Here is a 16,686-nt window from a genome sequence, read left to right on the forward strand (position 1 = left end):
GCTCTCGTGTAGAGTCTGGGGTGGTTTTCAATGACAGACAAATGACTTTGTCCCTCAGAGAAATCAGTGCCAACCTCATCATGTGAGAAGGAAGAGAGGAAGGCAGAGCCGTCCCCACCATGTCACTGCAAATGTCACTCCCAGTCTAAGAGCAACGAGGCTACAACGAGTGGGACTCACAGTGCTCCTTCTTCTGCCAATAATCCTGGCACAGGAACTTCCAGGCAACCTGGAAGCCCATTGACAAACACAGGTAACTTCATACAGAGGCAGCTAAAATTCTCTTCTGGAAGTAACTGCTGCTTTCAAGCCAGGAATGTTTTTTTACCATCATAGTAACAGACGTGGTTCTGCCCTGCGTGAAATCTCTGTGGTGGTTAATGTGTCTAGAAATGTCTAACACCGTTTCCTACATCATATATATTCGTAGTAATTCTAGCAGTTACTATTCTGCAGTAATTATACTTTAAAATATTGCCCTTATTTAATGCATGCCTAGTAATGGACATCCATTTTATTTTGTTAATTACAGAATGTAAGGAAAATGAAACACTAGCTTCAAAACTGTCTGCCAAAAAAAAGTTATCTCTTCGTGACAGTGAGAATGATGACTTTCAAGTCGACAGGAAAAGGATTCGTTCTTTAGAAACAGAGCAGCAGGTGAGCAGAGTTTATTGGCAGTGAAATCATCTGGGTGTAGCTCAACCAAACTCAAATCCCAATTAATGTTACAGAGGAGGGTGTAAGAAATAACTGAGTCATGTCACAGTCACAGTTCGGAGTGACAGGGTTTTGTTCATTTTTATTGTTACTTGTTATGAAGGAGCCCGTTGTTGCACTAAATTGTTTGTTATACCCTGTCCTAAAATCTTTCACATTTAAACAGGTAATATCCCCAAAATATATTTATTCCCAGTACATCTCTAATATGAAGCCAAAGTATGAGATTCTAGAGTTGAAAGTGCTGTTGTAAATATGCATTAGGAATACAAATACTGTAGAGTTCTGGTTTCTGTCCTGTCAGATGTAGATATCTCTGGCTGATCTGTGGAGCACGGTGTTTCTTCTTTGTTTTCATCTGTGTCACTGTTAGTGTCACATGGCTGAGGACTTCTGTTCAGCTGTGCCCTTAAATGGCTTTTACATTGCTGCACAGCATTGTACTTCTGATTAAGTTTTTACATCATTGTGGCTTGAATTTATTTCTTGTTTTTGTTATGGAAGTGGTCAGCTTATGGTATTATAATTTCTGTAAATTTTGTAACAGTGGGAAAGCAAAGCAGAAAAACTCAGTAATAACTACAGATTTTTTTAATAATTAAAACTTTATAGCTTTTCCCAAGTTACTTTTGTGTGGCTTAGATTTGGTTAAATTGTTAACAAACAGTGATGCCCAGTTACTATAACAGACTCAGCTGAAACAAAACCAGGAGTGCCAGTGTGAGCACATCCCTCTGCCCAGTGCATTTTTACAGTGTTTCTTTCCCCAGCAGGTTAGAAAACGTCACTGCTTTGCAAAAGGAGTGCAGCTGGTTGATGCTTTAGAAGTTTATCACCAGAGAAAAAACGGAGAGTTGACTGTTCACTCTGAAAAAAGCATGAAAACCACTAGTTTTGCTCCCCAGACAGTAAGTAATACAGTAATATCTTTTACATCAGGAGTGTTAGTTGAACAGCAATTTTAAACAATATTTTATGTGATGGGATTTTGCATGAAATGCAGCTTAATGAAGTTTCAGCAAACATTGCACCGTTACAGCTAATGCAAAGGTTCCCCAGTGTTTTGGTTTTTATTACCACTTTCTATAGCAGAAATATCACATCAGAAGTTGAAATACAAATTTGCACCTCTTTCTGCAGCTTTTTTAGGCATTTTCTGCATTTCTTACTGTTTTAAAATGCTAGATTTTACATAAATGTTTGTTGGAGGAAAAGCAGTAGAAGAAATGTGGGGCAGTAGAGAGCTGAGTGTGAGATGCCAAGTTATGTTAGTGATGTAGTCACCACAAAGGAAACCAAAAGCTATAGGATTACTGTAAGATACTGGGAGCTAAATATTTTCGTGACAAAAGTGAATCTATGTTGTAGGCCATTTGATGGGAGGTAGTTTTTATTAATTTTGGAAAGCTCTGTAGATTTTTGAATAAGATATGAAATGCATTTTGCCGCTGAGCTTCAATTGGTAGTTTGAAATCTAAACGCCACCAGAGTGTGCTATTGATTTTCAAATAAAAAGGCCTTTCATCCTTCCTGATTGTAAAATTTCCTGTGGTACTTTGGTGTGGGTACATGAAAAATTTGTTTTAAACCTTCTAGAAATTTCTTGTATAGAAGAAAATTGAAAACTAAACTATGTACTGTTAGTTACATCTTTAGAAAGATGTAACCTAAAAAGAAAGAAGGGGGATTATTTCTGTTGAAGTTTCTTTCTAAGAATGAAAGAATAAGGTATTACTTTGCTGTGAAGAACTTTTCCTTTAGCAGACTGAGAACTTGTCTGGTATCAAGAAACAATTGCAGAAGTAAAGCCTTATTTCTCATTTAGTAGTTCTGAGCCTTAACTGCATTTAGTTTAGAGTAGGAAGAGCATCACAGCATAGGCTGTTAGGTGTAAAAATGCTTTATAGTGTGGCTTAGGAGATAAAGTCAACAGAGCTTATGTTCAACTTACCATAATGGACTGTGTATTTAGGGTGATACAATAATGGGATAGCAGCATTGTCTTGTTCACTGAGTTAACCCTGCCTTTGAATAACCTGTGTTTTGCAGTGGTCAGTTCTCTGCTTAAAGCAAATTTAGTTTCTTGTCAAGTCCTGTTTATAATCCCAGAAGGAGAATGGGGTGGTTGTTGTAAGAGCATGAGAGGTGCTGCCCAGCACTGCTGCATCACAACACCTGCAGATGTGTGGGTGAGGATCCAAGCCTGTTCTCAGCCACTTTCAGTCCAGAGCCTGGGAATCCATCTCTGGCCCTCTGCTATTAACTCCTGCAAGGGAGAGCAGTTCCAGTGTGGGGTTAAAGGGGAAATTATACCCTCAGGGTACTCTCTTGATTACTGCTGTCAAAGCATATGGCCTGAGAAACTGGGGCAGCTGCGTTAAGGAATCCCCGTTTCTACCAGGGAAAGAAAGTAAACAGTAAATGGAGAGTAGTGTAACAAACACTTGGGGTATCAAAAAACAACTGTGAAAAGAATCTGTCTTAATGTGCTAGCCCATTGCAGTTTAACATATTGCTTACAACCTGCACAATGGGGTTTGAGTGACTTCTGTTACACATTCCAGGGGACTGGCAGCCTGTTACAATCAGGGTCTGGACTCCAGAATGGGCTAATTTACCACGATGGGATGAAGAAAGTTGTGGATTTGTATTACATGCTCTCACCTGACACCGTATCTGATCCTTTTCCTGCTGATTGACGTTTTGAATGAGCTCTTTGAAGCAAGTTCCAGCTTAATTAAAACGTTTGCTTGGTTAGCAGTGATCTGTGAAAGCCTATGATAAATATTGAACTGGGTTCACCTGCTGGTGACTGGGGGAGGATAAACAGCTGCTTTGTGTGCTTTAATCAAGAGGCTGCAGCAGCAGCAGAATACTGGGCTTTCTGAGAGCTTCGAAAGGAGCAGTTGAAAAGCTCTGGTAATGTCACTGCTGATATCTCCCTAGATTGTGCTTGTGTGATATTTCACACAAGAGGCATTCACTGCTGCCGCATTCAGGCAGCTTTGTAACTGGGAAATGTAGATGGAGATATGAAGAACTCCTCTTACCTCTTTGTGTTTCAAAGATCACAGCCCCAGTGTTTGTTTAGCTCTATTTTACACACAGGACAGGGTGGTGGACTTGATTATTCCTTTTTTAATCGGACTTCCACGTTTTTGCCATATAAATATTGATGTGATAGGCTGTTTTATCTACCCCTGACAGAAGTACAAACAAGCTGCATTAGCCTAAGGTCCATATAGGCTGATATTTGATCTCTAATGGCATCTGTTACTGGGTGTTTCTGATTAAATACTGCAGAAAGTACAGGAGGATCTCTTTTTGCCCTCTTCCAAATGAAAATCCCTCTTTCAGATTCCGACAGCTGAGAACAGGTTTAGTTCTGAAGCCAGAGGGTATTATGAAATGCAGTTCTGTTGTCCTAATATGAATTATTTCTAATCAGCCTGAACCCCAATTCCTTCATAGATAAATTGAAACATTTTCCAATTTTTTTACAGCTAAACCAGTATCTCTGTGGTATAAGTGTAAAAATCTGTGCTTTGAGGCAACCCTGCCAAGGAAACCCCTTGTTCAGTGGAGAGTTTGCTTTCTTTCTCCTGTAGGAATGGGAGAGGAGCACTACATTAGGTATTTACTGTGTGATATCCACAGTCAATTCTTCTCAGAGAAATACAGAATTAAAATAGCTTGTTGTTAATAAAATTTAAAGATGTATTTTAAGAATGCAAGTGCAAATTGACACAGTCGAGTAATGTGCAAAGAACACGGAGAACTCAACTTTTAAACTGTATTTTAACCAATTTTCTGAAGTTATTTTTCATTATGAAGGACTTTCTAAGAAGGTTTTATTTTGTTAATGTATTTGGGTCTAATGGTGTCTGTGGCTTTCAGATATGCTGTGACTACTGCAGGCAGTTTTATACTCTTAACTACTTACTATAAAATCAGCCTGAGTTTACAACTTTCTCAGTATTGTGGGTTTGAGTGTTTTTTGAACATAAAACTTTTTTCAACGTTAAAGGTAACATTTAGTACTGGAATAATGGCTAAAGTGCTTCTTAATGCCAGTATTATACCAATTCCAAACCTCTTAAACCAAACTTTTAAGCCCCCCTGTAAAATACTGTAATTTATAAGCCTCACACATAAGAGCACTTTATTTCTTTTTTATGAAAAGAATAATATCTGGTGTTTTAAGCCCATCATAGGAGAACCTTCTGTTCTTGTTTTTATATATTAATTTGAGCTGCATTTTCCTGTTGTTCTAAGAACTCTTGCAAAACAGCTGCCTGATGGGTCTTAATATTTTTCTATTATTTTTATTTGGCTTAGCATAGCAGTGAAATATTAGTGGTAAAGGATCATCTTGGTGTCCTGTGTATTGTTTTTACCTCTGAAAACACAATCTGACTTGGATTAAAATTAAAAGATAGATGTGTTCTTAAAGGCCCTGCACAGTCACTGCCTGTTATATTAATTTTTAGAGCGGTAATGTGGTTTTCATTATTTCCAGGAGCAAACCAGAATACAACTGATAGAAATATCAAGGTACCATTTGCATTGGAGCTTTCTGTGTGAGCACAGAGCTGGGCCTTGCACATATGTAACATATACCATATGTCAGCTGTTTCCTGCTTGCCTGTTGACAAGAGCCCCATTCATAACTCTTCTTTTTATCCTTTCAGTGAATAAGTAATTATTCAATATAGAAGGCAGGATATTTGGAACTGGCTATTTAATGTGGCAGCACAGGGTAATGAAATCTGCTGTTACTGGCAACCTGAGAGGGGAATGTAACAATTCCAGCATGGGTGTAACTTTATCTGCTTTGAGGCCTGTTTATTTGGCACATCAGTGAACCTTTTATCCCAGTGAGTGGCAGCTCCAGAGGGTTACATTTACATGCTTTCTATCATGTATTGTAATATTTAATGGCAGACAAGGCTGAGTGGGGCTGAGGGTAACACGAACTTGCTTTTCCTTGGAGTGGAAGCTAAAGACAGCTTGATCCCCAGAATTGTGGTGTAACACACAGCATGACTTAGCATTTGTTTATAATGGATAATCTTACTGATACAACAAAAAGGGAGGGAGCAGTGGGCAGCTACATGTTGTTACCTGCACTACCACCTGGAGCCCAAATACAAACTCTTTGACACTGGAAGAACTCTTTATTTTTCATGAGAGGTGTGTTAGGACATGGTTATGCTTGAGTTCCTTGTTTCCTATGTGTCTTTTCAAATTCATTATGACAACTTCATGTCAGTTGTTCCAGTATTTAATGTTCTGAAAGATGGTGCTTCTCAGGAAGAAGAAGACTGGCTTTTAACAAATATTTTACAGGATTAGGTTCTGTTTAGAATTATTCCCTGTGTTTCTTTTATTCTCATGGTTCCTCGATGGCCTTTGGCAGAATGGCACAGCAAACATGTTTCTAATGGAGAGTATGTGGTGTAGTCTGTTTTATCTGCACACAGAGCTCCTGAACCGTCTACATTTCTTCTGCTTGCTTTAAGGAAAAAATTTATTTTAATTTGAGTGTCTGTTCCAAGTTTTCTCCATTGAAGGTGTTGGATTCTTGCTCTGTAACTGGAGTGTCCTGAGCTGAAGCTTCAATGTGAGAAGCTTTATTTGCATTCTTCATGTGTAAATATTCCACTGGATTAATAATTCTTTCTGATTGGGTTATGATAAAATTATGATTGCTGGAAGGTTTTTTAGAGATTTCCAGGCACAAGGATGTGGTACTTTAACATTTTAGAACTTTTTGCAGCTTGATGGGCTGCCCTGGTGACTGAACCAGCTATCCCAGAGTGCACTTTTCTGCCAGACCATAAGCAGATTTAGCTCATTCATCTCTCAGTGGGATTTTGTTAATTATTTTTTTTGTCTTGGTTTGCAGCCTCCTGGCCCTTGCACTGAGTGTTCCTGTTCTTTTGGAAAAGAACCTGATAAAGATCCCAGTCACACAAAGAAGAAAGAAAATGGAGATCGGTTGTGTGTTCCCAAAATTTTTTTTGGGACACGAACACACAAGCAAATAACCCAGATCAGCAGGGAGCTGAAGAGGACAGTGTATTCTTGTGTCCCCATGACAATCCTTTCCAGCAGGGATTATACCTGTATTCATCCAGTGGTATCCCACAGTAGTAACAGGAATGAAATGTGTGTAGAATTGCTGGAAGGAAAGCAAGTGAGTAATTTTGTTTGAGAAAATGGGCATTCGTTAAACAAAGTCAAATTTAACAGCTGAGTGAATGAGTAACATTTTCTACTTCTTAATATTATGTTGGTTAAATGCCACCTGGTGATTTGGTTAAAATTAAATATTAATTGTTAGAAAATGTTGATACACAGTAGCAATACTGCAAAAAATTATGATGACAGGAATGAGATTTATGACTGCCAGGTTAACGCTGTAGTAAGACTTAAATTATCATTGGGTTTATAGATGAAGATGAAAGAAGTGTCCTTTATTGATGTACATTTTAGAAACATGGATTTACCTGACATGATGTGTTATGGTCTGGCATAAAAAGCAGCTGTTAGAAATGTTTCCAAGAAATAGCCAAATGCGTGGAACATTTGGAAGAATTAAGCCTACTTGGTTTTCATTATTTCTTGTACCCACTAAGTCTCTGCACTTCTTTGCTTTCAGGGCAAGTCCTGTTCTTATTACCATGGTGTTCATAAGCTCAGTGAGCACCATGCCCTGCAGTCTGCATCCAGGGTGTACCAGGCTTGGGACATTGAAGACCTGGTGAGCCTGGGCAGGAAGCTTCGTGCCTGTCCCTATTTTGCAGCCAGAGAACTGATGATGGAGGCAGACATCGTGTTTTGTCCTTACAATTATCTCCTGGACCCACAGATCCGGGAGAGTGTGAGTATATTTGTGAGAAACATGGGAAGAACTGGAGTTAAAAAGAAATTACCCACTGAATATTATGTTTCTATGGCCAACTGATATCCCATTCATGTCCAAAATAGTATCTACAAAATAACTCCTGGGGTTTTTTCACCCTTGGATATTTTCTAGCTTATGGAAATTGGCTCGAAACCTGGAAAGCTTCATTTGCTGTGATGCAGAATATGCATTTTTTAACAGGATCCTGTTAGTTGCTGTTTCTCATGTCTTTCACTCTGTTTTACTAGGCAATAATTATCTCTTTTTTAGATGGACATTAAGCTAAAAGACCAAGTAGTCATCTTGGATGAAGCCCATAACATTGAGGACTGTGCTCGGGAGTCCGTGAGCTACGGGGTTACCGAGAGCCAGCTCAGAGCTGCCCGAGAGGAGCTCGATTTCATGGTCAACAACAACATCAGGCAGAAGCATCATGAGCCCCTCCGAGCTGTGTGCTGCTCCTTGATAAAGTAAGGCAACTTTATTATTGCTTTGTATCAATGAATATTTTTTAAAATTACCTTTAGGTTCCCTTTGATGGTATAAGTTACTCTGTCACATCAGATAAAATGCAACCAAGGTACACTTGAAACTATGCAGTTGTTTGATTTATGTTCATTTGAGGAATCCACAGGGGTTTGATCGATTAAAAAGCTACTGGTCTCACATGGAAACATTGAAATTCTCTTTTGAAAAGTGTTAGCTCTTGAATGATGTGCTGCTCCTTATGCGGCTTTTTTGGACTCCTAGTTTATAAAGCTTGGTATGAAAATTTTTGGAAGATAGATTTTTGTATTTTACACATTTGTTTGCTTATTTGACAAGTAATAATAGCATTATTTTGTCAAAGAATTAATTAGTTCGTGTTTATAGAATGCTTTTAGAGCCTTGGACAGGAGGTGTTTGGAACGGGCTGGAATCTGTTCTTGGACTCAGATTGGAATATACCAAATTCTTCATAGTTGAAAGTGAATTTGTCAGTCATGCCCTTTGTTTTCCCTGGGAAACAACTTCTTGGAAAGGGAAGAGGGGGACATAAATTGCAAATCATGAGAGGAGATGGAACAAAAGAAAATGCACAGAAGCCCAGGAAGAAACAAGAGGTTCAGGGCAAAGTCTTTTGGGTGAAGTGAAAGTATCAAAGTCAGCAGAAAAACGTGAATAATGCTACAAGTGGCTTTGCAGTTAACTGAATTCTGATTCAGTGTGTGTAATATCTTCATTTTGCTGCGATGGACTGTGGAGCACAGCACAGGAGCAGTTCATTCTCCCATCCTCACTCTCTTCTCAGAGTTAAAGTTTGTGTCACACAGAGACAAGGGACTTCTTCTGCTTGGCAGAAGCCAATTCTCCTACCTTGGGTATTTCAAATGTTAAACTTTAGTAAAAGATAAGAACAGCTTGGCTGGAGATTTGATTGCCTCAAGCTTTTTAACCTTATCAGGAAAACTAAGGTTGATTGTCTTGGCAAATCGGCCAGCAGCATGAAAAGCAGTTGCTGGAAAGCAGAAGACTGGGTGTAAATAGCCAGTAATAGGTAAAATGCTCCTGCACAGGGACATGGCTTTGCCAAATGCAAGGGTAGCTAGAAAAAAAATCTTATTTCACTTCTAAAGATCCTGGGCGCTCATTCCAGAAGGCACTTAAGGATGGGCTTAGTGCCACAGAGGTGCTGCAGTGACCTTTGTGAGGAATTTGAAGATAGACCAATGGAGCTGTGCTGGCAGGCTCTGCTGATGAGATGCACATTTACCAGGGCTAATCACTTTGTTCAATGGCATATGCTGTGTCAACAGTGGAATTTTCTGGTAGTGAGGGAAGCAGCAAATACACTTCCTGCAACTGAAGGCATGTGTGCAACATCCATTCATTCTTTTCCTGGAAATACTGCATACGGCAATTTTCACTTCAAAACCAGAGATACCTTTCTGGGAATCAAGCTAATTTTATTTATGCTTCCTGCTTAGCACTAAAAATAATTTAACAGGCATTTCAAGTAAATGCTTCAATGTTAGATGGAATTTATTTGAGAATTTAGGGTGGTTTTGGATGATATTTGGCCATTGTGTTAAGTTTGTATTTGCATTTGTTATTTCAAAAGTATGTGAGGGTGTTTGAAGTTCATAACAGGGAAACATTTTACATTTCCTGAAGTGTTTTATCCATTGTAAATCTGTTTAATTTCTGTTGTAGGGGTCTTGTCCTAATTTTGGTTCCAGGTCTTTTTGATATTACATTTGAGAAATTGGGGCCAAATTCTGCCTGTGTTAGTGATCACCATTCCTTAATGAGATATAGCAAATTATAGCCAAAGAAGTGATTGTTGGGGCAGTATTTATGGGGTTTTGTTTGCATTTAACCTGGCAGAAGGGAAGTTATATTTTAATTGCTCCATGGATCAGATTATTTGTGGTGACAGGGCAGGAAATCTAGAACTGAAACAGTCACAGTGCCTTGCTCTTGAGTTGATAATGATGAACTGATTTTGTAGGTAAATATTTTGAGCTGTTGCAGCACTGACAGCTGTCTTTTTGATGCCTCCTGCCTTTTGATGGAGCAGACAGCTCCGGCCTTTCCTGGAAGGGACGGAGGGAGGGAGCTGCCTGCTTTTGTAGACAGAGACAAGGTCTTGTGGTACTGCAGGGGCGAAGGAGGACATGTTCACTTAGGGAAAATTTCAGCTCTGCCACAAATGAGATAATCTCCATGTTTAGCTTGTGTTTTTAGCAGTCAATCACATTTTGCATTGTGTTACAATTATAATTCTGCTTTCCCTTCGAGTTGGAGCAGTTGCCAATACCTGTAGGTAGCTTTAAATGTGCACTTTTTATTGCCCCACTTTCCTTTGCATGTGTAAATATTAAAAGTGTTCACTTCACGCCTCAGGATTTGTTCTTAATTGGAAAGCCAGCAGTTGACAGGGATGATAAACCAACCTGCATCAGTTGGAGCAGTGATGAGTGACTTTAGATATGCAGCAGAAGTCTTGCTTGAATGAGCCTGACATATCATAAGAGAAAATTATATTTTGATTCCTTTTCTTTATTATAAAGGTATTATATAAAGTATAAACATGTGGGGAGGCATTTTATTCTCACTTCAATGAGCTGCATTCAGAGCAGTTCTGTAGGAGTTCAACGGTGAAAAACAGGCATAAAGGAAAGCAGAATCTCTCTACTTTCATGTAGTAAAACATTTATCATCATCTTAGAAGTCTGGTGCAATTTTTGAGGTTTGGTTTGTACGTGCAAAGTATCTCTAAATCTCTGAAATCAATGCTGAAATGATTGCTGCTTTTTCTCTTTTTCAGCTGGTTGCAGGACAGCTTTGGGCAGCTGGTAGAGAGAGCCTATGAAACTGCCTGTAAGGTGTGGAGTGGCAAAGAAATGCTCAACTTTCTGCACAAAATGGGAATAACTGGGATTAGTTTTCCCATTTTACAGGTAATGTTGTGTGCTGTATAAATGAGCACCACAGTGCATAATAGTGGTGGTGTTAAACATCTTAAAGTGTGCATAAGTTAAATGCAAACAGATCTTTAAATTTACTGCAATGCTGAAAAGTTGTCTGAAAATTATTCCTGTTGAAAACCGGGAGTAATCCACTCGAGCTGCTGGAATTTGTGGAGAATCAGTGTTTTGAAGGATACAATTGATCACAAACAATTATTTAAATTGAATCATTTGAGCCAGTGACAGTTTTGCCTGTTCTATCCAGCTGCATTTTTATTGACTGTTGAAATGTTTTTACCCTATTTTCAAGTTTACCGCTCCTTTCTGTGTAAGCCAGATATGTTAAAGCATTGTTAAGAATTGAGAGCATTTTTCCTTTTCCCTTGGCCCTTCTTTGCCCCTTTCCCTCTGACTTTATAGGTATTTAAAATGAACTTTTAAAGCAGTGAGCTGACAGTTAACTTTGGTTTTGAGAAGTCACTTAAAATGTTGTTAATATGGAATTTGCCTCTTACAGAAACACCTTGCTACTGTCCTGGAAAAAGAAGAAAAAGTGTCTATGTATGGGAGAGAGGAACTTATTGAGGTGCCAGTTGTGAGCCCTGCAACACAGATAGTGCTCAAAGGCTTGTTCATGGTCCTTTCCTGTCTCTTCAAAGATAACAGCAGGTCAGGTCTAACATTTATGAGCTGAATGCTCACAATTTGATTGCTTAATTGTAGTTTTTACTGATGTTTCTCTATCTCTGTATAGATTTGCAGATGATTACAGGGTTGCTCTACAACAAACTTACACCTGGATGAGTGAAAACCAGCATGATGATTCAGATGCAAGTTCCTTCTTCACAAGGCCCAAGCACAAAAAGAGTTCAAGGCAGAAAACCCTTGTCCACATGCTGAATTTTTGGTGCTTGAACCCTGCTGTGGTGAGCTGAGTGTGAAGAAAGCCTAAAATAATCTGAGTGATAACAAATACATATCAGATCTGAAAGTGATTGTGTTGATTTTTCTAAATTCCTGCTTTTCTTTCTCCCACCTAGGCTTTTTCTGACTTAAATGAAGTTAGAACAATTGTTCTGACATCAGGCACACTCTCTCCCATGGATTCCTTTTCCTCAGAGCTTGGTGTGAAGTTTTCCATTCAGCTGGAGGCGAATCACGTTATCCGGAATTCCCAGGTAAGCTGGCCATGGTTTTCCCTCTCCTGAGCTCTAATGCTGCCCATGGTACAAAACCCCAGTCAAAGTGATGACAAACCCCTTCTGTCAATTAAAAGAAATGTCCAGACTGTTGCTTGGCTTAATGCAATGGAAAAGGACATTTTCAAATGAATAAGGAGACACATTTTCTTGGAAAAGGTAAAGTTATGCTATATTGGTAACAGCAGTCTCATATCAATTACTGCACTTTAAGTACTGAAATGAATTACAGAAATATCTCAATATTTCTTTCACACTTAAAATGTCATTACTGAACCTGATGTAATTTATCCAGCCTGGTTTAGAATTAACTTCTTCCATGTGGAACACCCCAGGTTTGGGTTGGCACTGTTGGAGCAGGCCCCAATGGGCGGAAGTTGTGTGCAACATTCCAGCACACAGAGACCTTCGAGTTCCAGGATGAGGTGGGAGCACTGCTGCTTTCAGTCTGTCAGACAGTTGGCCAAGGAATTTTGTGCTTTTTGCCATCCTATAAGGTAAGGAAATCTGAATTCCCATTCTTCCCCTGAAACCACACACCTTTGAAAGTGCACTGTGTGATCTTCAGCTTCATGCATTAACGTAGAGAAAAGTTTATCAAATAAATGTATTGTAATAATGCAGTGGGATTATATTGTTACTTCTTGGCATTCAGGTTTGTTTTCATGGGCGAACATGTTTGGTTTTTCTCAACAGATGTTCTTATTAACACAGACAATTGTTTCAATTAGCATTAACAAAAACCCAGCAAGATCCATAATTTTTCCTTATGTTGCTTCCCTGAAGGTTTGGAAACTGTTTATTAAGAAAAAAATTAAAAATCACATAATGAAATGATACTTTCTATATAACTCAGCAGCAAGAATGCCTTTGCATGTTCTTTCTGTGCTATCAGAATGCAGAATTCGTCCAGTTAATTTCTCCTTCCCTTGTTTCTTGTTCCATTTCACTGCATTGGAGATTGGAGTGTATTTTTCTTTAGTCAGAGGAATTGCTCACTGATATTGGCTGAAAGGAATCAAATTTCTCCATTTCAAACTATGTAATATCTAATTTCACTGACAACAAATATCTAATTATGGTTAATCTGGATCTCCCAGTAGTTCTGCTTCTCTATTTGTTGTTACTGTTGTTTATGATCAAGAACAGGAATATAAACCTGCAGTATAATTCTGTAGCTCACACTCATTTTTCTTGTAATGCTTGCCAAGGGTGTGAATTTTAAAATTTTAAATAATTATTTGTGATTTTTAAAAATCATCTTTAAACAAAACACAAAAAAACTCTAAAAAAACACCCCCCCCAAAGTCCTACCAAATTATTAAAAACCCCAACATGATGGAAATAGAATTTCAGATTTTCCCCTCATCTCTAAGGTTCCTAAACAGAGAATATTTTACAAAATGAAATAAAAACTATTTGTTCTTTTTTTTGCAAACCCTTCATATTTTGTTATTTAGCTGGCAGGCTGCAAAGGGGGGGTTGTTTCTTGCCTGTATGTCTTTAGGAATTGGAACCACAGTGCAATTCCTGACAGTAACCATTAGGTGACCACATCAGACCGGGTAATGTAAGCCACTGAAAAAAGCAGATTACTGACCATAAATTTATTTAACCCCACAAAACTGTGCACTTTCATGCAAAGGAAATTACCTGACAAGAAATCTCCAATTTATTTAAGAATGTAACTGGAGCATCTTTCAGTTTCCAGTGTTATCTTTCCAAGTGTGTCATGTTGAACAGTTGATCTTCCATATCCAGACCTGACAAATATTTATGAAATTTTTTATGAGAATAGTAATGTGAATTGCAAGTAGAGAGAGACTTTGTAATGACATTTAATAAAGGAGGAAAACAATTGCTGGCCAGCTCTGGAAGCCTTCCCCCTCCCCTGCCCTTCTGCCTCACTGAAAGGTCACCCTGGACACGCTGAGTGTGTTCTGTTCTTTGTGGGAACACTTCCCTGAGCCCAGCAAAGTATTGATAAATAGAAATTGCAGACAATTGAAGGATGATATTTTAAAATCACATTGCCAATATTTTTCTATGGATGCCCTTTTTCTCTCTACTACTTTTATTTGGGAATGGGTTGCCTTTAAGTCTGAGATTAATATGTTGAAAATACAGAATAATGTAAGTATATTAGTACAGGGAAAACAAGGTATTTTTCTTTCATCATCATACAGAATATTTGCATTTCAAAAGTGATTTTCACAGGAAATTGCTGCCTCTCTTTAAAAAACTGCAGCCTTCAAAGGAATTTTTCAAGGCTGTCAAGATCTGATTAATACACATGGTCATGAACCTCACTATTATGAGTTAAGCAGATTTTTTGATGGCTCAACCTGTTCTATGAATTGAAATTTCAGCTTTGGAATAAGTGAAAAATAAAGGGTTTTTTCCATATCTGGAAGGCTGAGGACAATGCTCTGTATTTTAAGTACCTTCTATCCAGGTAATTTGATGGAGCTGGAATTTAGTTAGGTATGTACATTGGATTTCAGTTTGGAATTACTAGATGCAATATGAATGGGGAAAAAAACAATAGTAGAGAAATTTCCCTTTATCTTAATCAGGTATTTGAGTAAATATATTTTTAATTAAAGAGTAACTATTTAAAATAGATGTATGGCAAATATCTGGAGTTAATAGTGCCATAGAGAAAAATATATGGATGGGAAAACAATTCATTAGCTGTACACCCCCACATTTGATAGGTGTCATAGTTCACTTGGGAAAAAATCACAAACAACATGGAAATTTTTAATGTCATTGTTGGAGTTGGGGCACACTGACTTTTTTAAAAATCAGCTTGATCTTAACATTCACTAAATTCCAAACTTCGATCATTTTTAAGGCTCCTAAAACTGGTGATACTATGCAACAAAAATGCATTTATGTGAAAATCAGTAGCAACTCCAGCAAAAACACTCTATAAAAGAGAATATCAGAAGGTGAAAAGATTGCTCAGAAATCTAAGATGCTTTTAAACAAGATTAAGATAAGGCCCATTAGGGCTCATGTTGCCGACCTGTCTGCATTAAGATATATCTTGCCTGGTGCCTGCATCTTAGATGATTCATTCAATATGTGTCATATCAAAGTCAGGGTATCCAGCAAGGAGAAAAATGCTAATGCTTATAAATTTTAGTGATAATCCATCATGATGAATTAACTGACCTTTCTTAGTAGTTTTGTTTTTTTTTTTTTTTTTAACAAAAGCAGCTTTGGACAATGATGTTAATGTCGGTGAGTTTGGTTTGTTGTGTTTTCCTTCGAGGCTTTGTTGGTTAATTCGATCTGCTAATTGAGGAGTCATCACTTGGAAGGAAAATTTTTACAGTTGTTGCTGGAGAGGGTTTGAATGAGTGTGTTCAACAGGAAAACTTATGAGCTGATAAGAATTCTTTGCTTGAAAACCCAAGCTCATTGCAGGGAGGTTGGACTGGATCACATTTAAAGATTCCTTGCAGCCCAAACTATTCCATGATCGTAATTTGTGCCATGTGAGTTAGGAGGGTGGCATAATTTGCATGAATTAGCAGTACCCAATTAATGCTGCATTCCACTGGCTGTTTCCCCTGAGAATTTTGGGGTGAGGTTGTAGTGATGATATACAGCAACTTTTGCCACTTGCAAAAATAAATGCTAAATTCCACAGTTGAATTTTTATTTGTCTCATAATCTTAAGAGCTGCTAGTTCAGAGTTCAAGCTCTGTCAGTCTCATCCCATTTTCCTGCTCTCTGGGCTGATCATGTTTTCTTGAGTGGGAACAGCCAGGATTGGGTGACAGCAAATCCCTTTGGACTGGAACTCCTCTCTTTGTTGCTTGGCTCCCTTTCCCTGTGTAAGGTATCCACCAAACCTGCAGTGGAGTCTCAGGCAGGTGTTGTTTGCCCTTGTGCTGACAAACCATTCTTGGCACCCTCACACAGATCCAGACAGGCAGGAATTAACAATATTAATTAACTCTGTGAGCAGTGTGGAGCTCATTTCAACAGATTGAGAATCTTCAGGTTCAGGGAAATTATTTGGAATAAACAGGAGGGACCTCAGTTTAACCTCTGGCTGTATCCACATGGATTTCAACCCTGGCCTGATGTAAATGTGGCACCCTCAGATATGACAGGCTGAGGGAGGGATATCATTTCGTGATTAATTCTCAATGTCTGGCTCTTCATTTCAGACAGAGCCTTTTCTTACTGAGATACATGAGATTGGTAGAAATCCTTTTTTTCAAGAAGTGTTTCAGTGACAGACAATGAATAGAACTCTGAAAAAACAATACTTTCATTTCTAAAACTTTCCTAAAACATGGGTTTGTAAATAAATTATAAAAAAAACAGTTTTTCTACCATCAATAAAACAGCAATGCTGTCTTCAGACAACTTTTATTTATTTAAT

The 16,686-nt window shown here is 38.3% G+C and overlaps 1 protein-coding gene across 5 annotated transcripts in view; it reads left to right on the forward strand.

Annotated features, from left to right (window-relative positions):
• BRIP1 (BRCA1 interacting DNA helicase 1) overlaps positions 1–16,686 on the forward strand; it is a 48,619-nt gene that overhangs the window by 2,112 nt on the left and 29,821 nt on the right. For 4 of the 5 annotated variants that reach the window (XM_069033461.1, XM_069033460.1, XM_069033463.1 and 1 more), the window contains exons 4-14: positions 59–253; positions 533–660; positions 1,491–1,628; positions 6,629–6,919; positions 7,385–7,606; positions 7,901–8,100; positions 10,941–11,073; positions 11,600–11,751; positions 11,837–12,008; positions 12,123–12,260; positions 12,617–12,778. In XM_069033461.1, coding sequence (XP_068889562.1) covers positions 59–253; positions 533–660; positions 1,491–1,628; positions 6,629–6,919; positions 7,385–7,606; positions 7,901–8,100; positions 10,941–11,073; positions 11,600–11,751; positions 11,837–12,008; positions 12,123–12,260; positions 12,617–12,778 — 1,931 coding nt within the window. The remainder of the gene's footprint in view (positions 1–58; positions 254–532; positions 661–1,490; positions 1,629–6,628; positions 6,920–7,384; positions 7,607–7,900; positions 8,101–10,940; positions 11,074–11,599; positions 11,752–11,836; positions 12,009–12,122; positions 12,261–12,616; positions 12,779–16,686) is intronic. The other variant, XM_069033464.1, reaches the window with a different exon arrangement.

The sequence above is a fragment of the Aphelocoma coerulescens genome, chromosome 19, assembly GCF_041296385.1.
Source record: "Aphelocoma coerulescens isolate FSJ_1873_10779 chromosome 19, UR_Acoe_1.0, whole genome shotgun sequence".
NCBI classification, from domain to species: domain Eukaryota; kingdom Metazoa; phylum Chordata; class Aves; order Passeriformes; family Corvidae; genus Aphelocoma; species Aphelocoma coerulescens.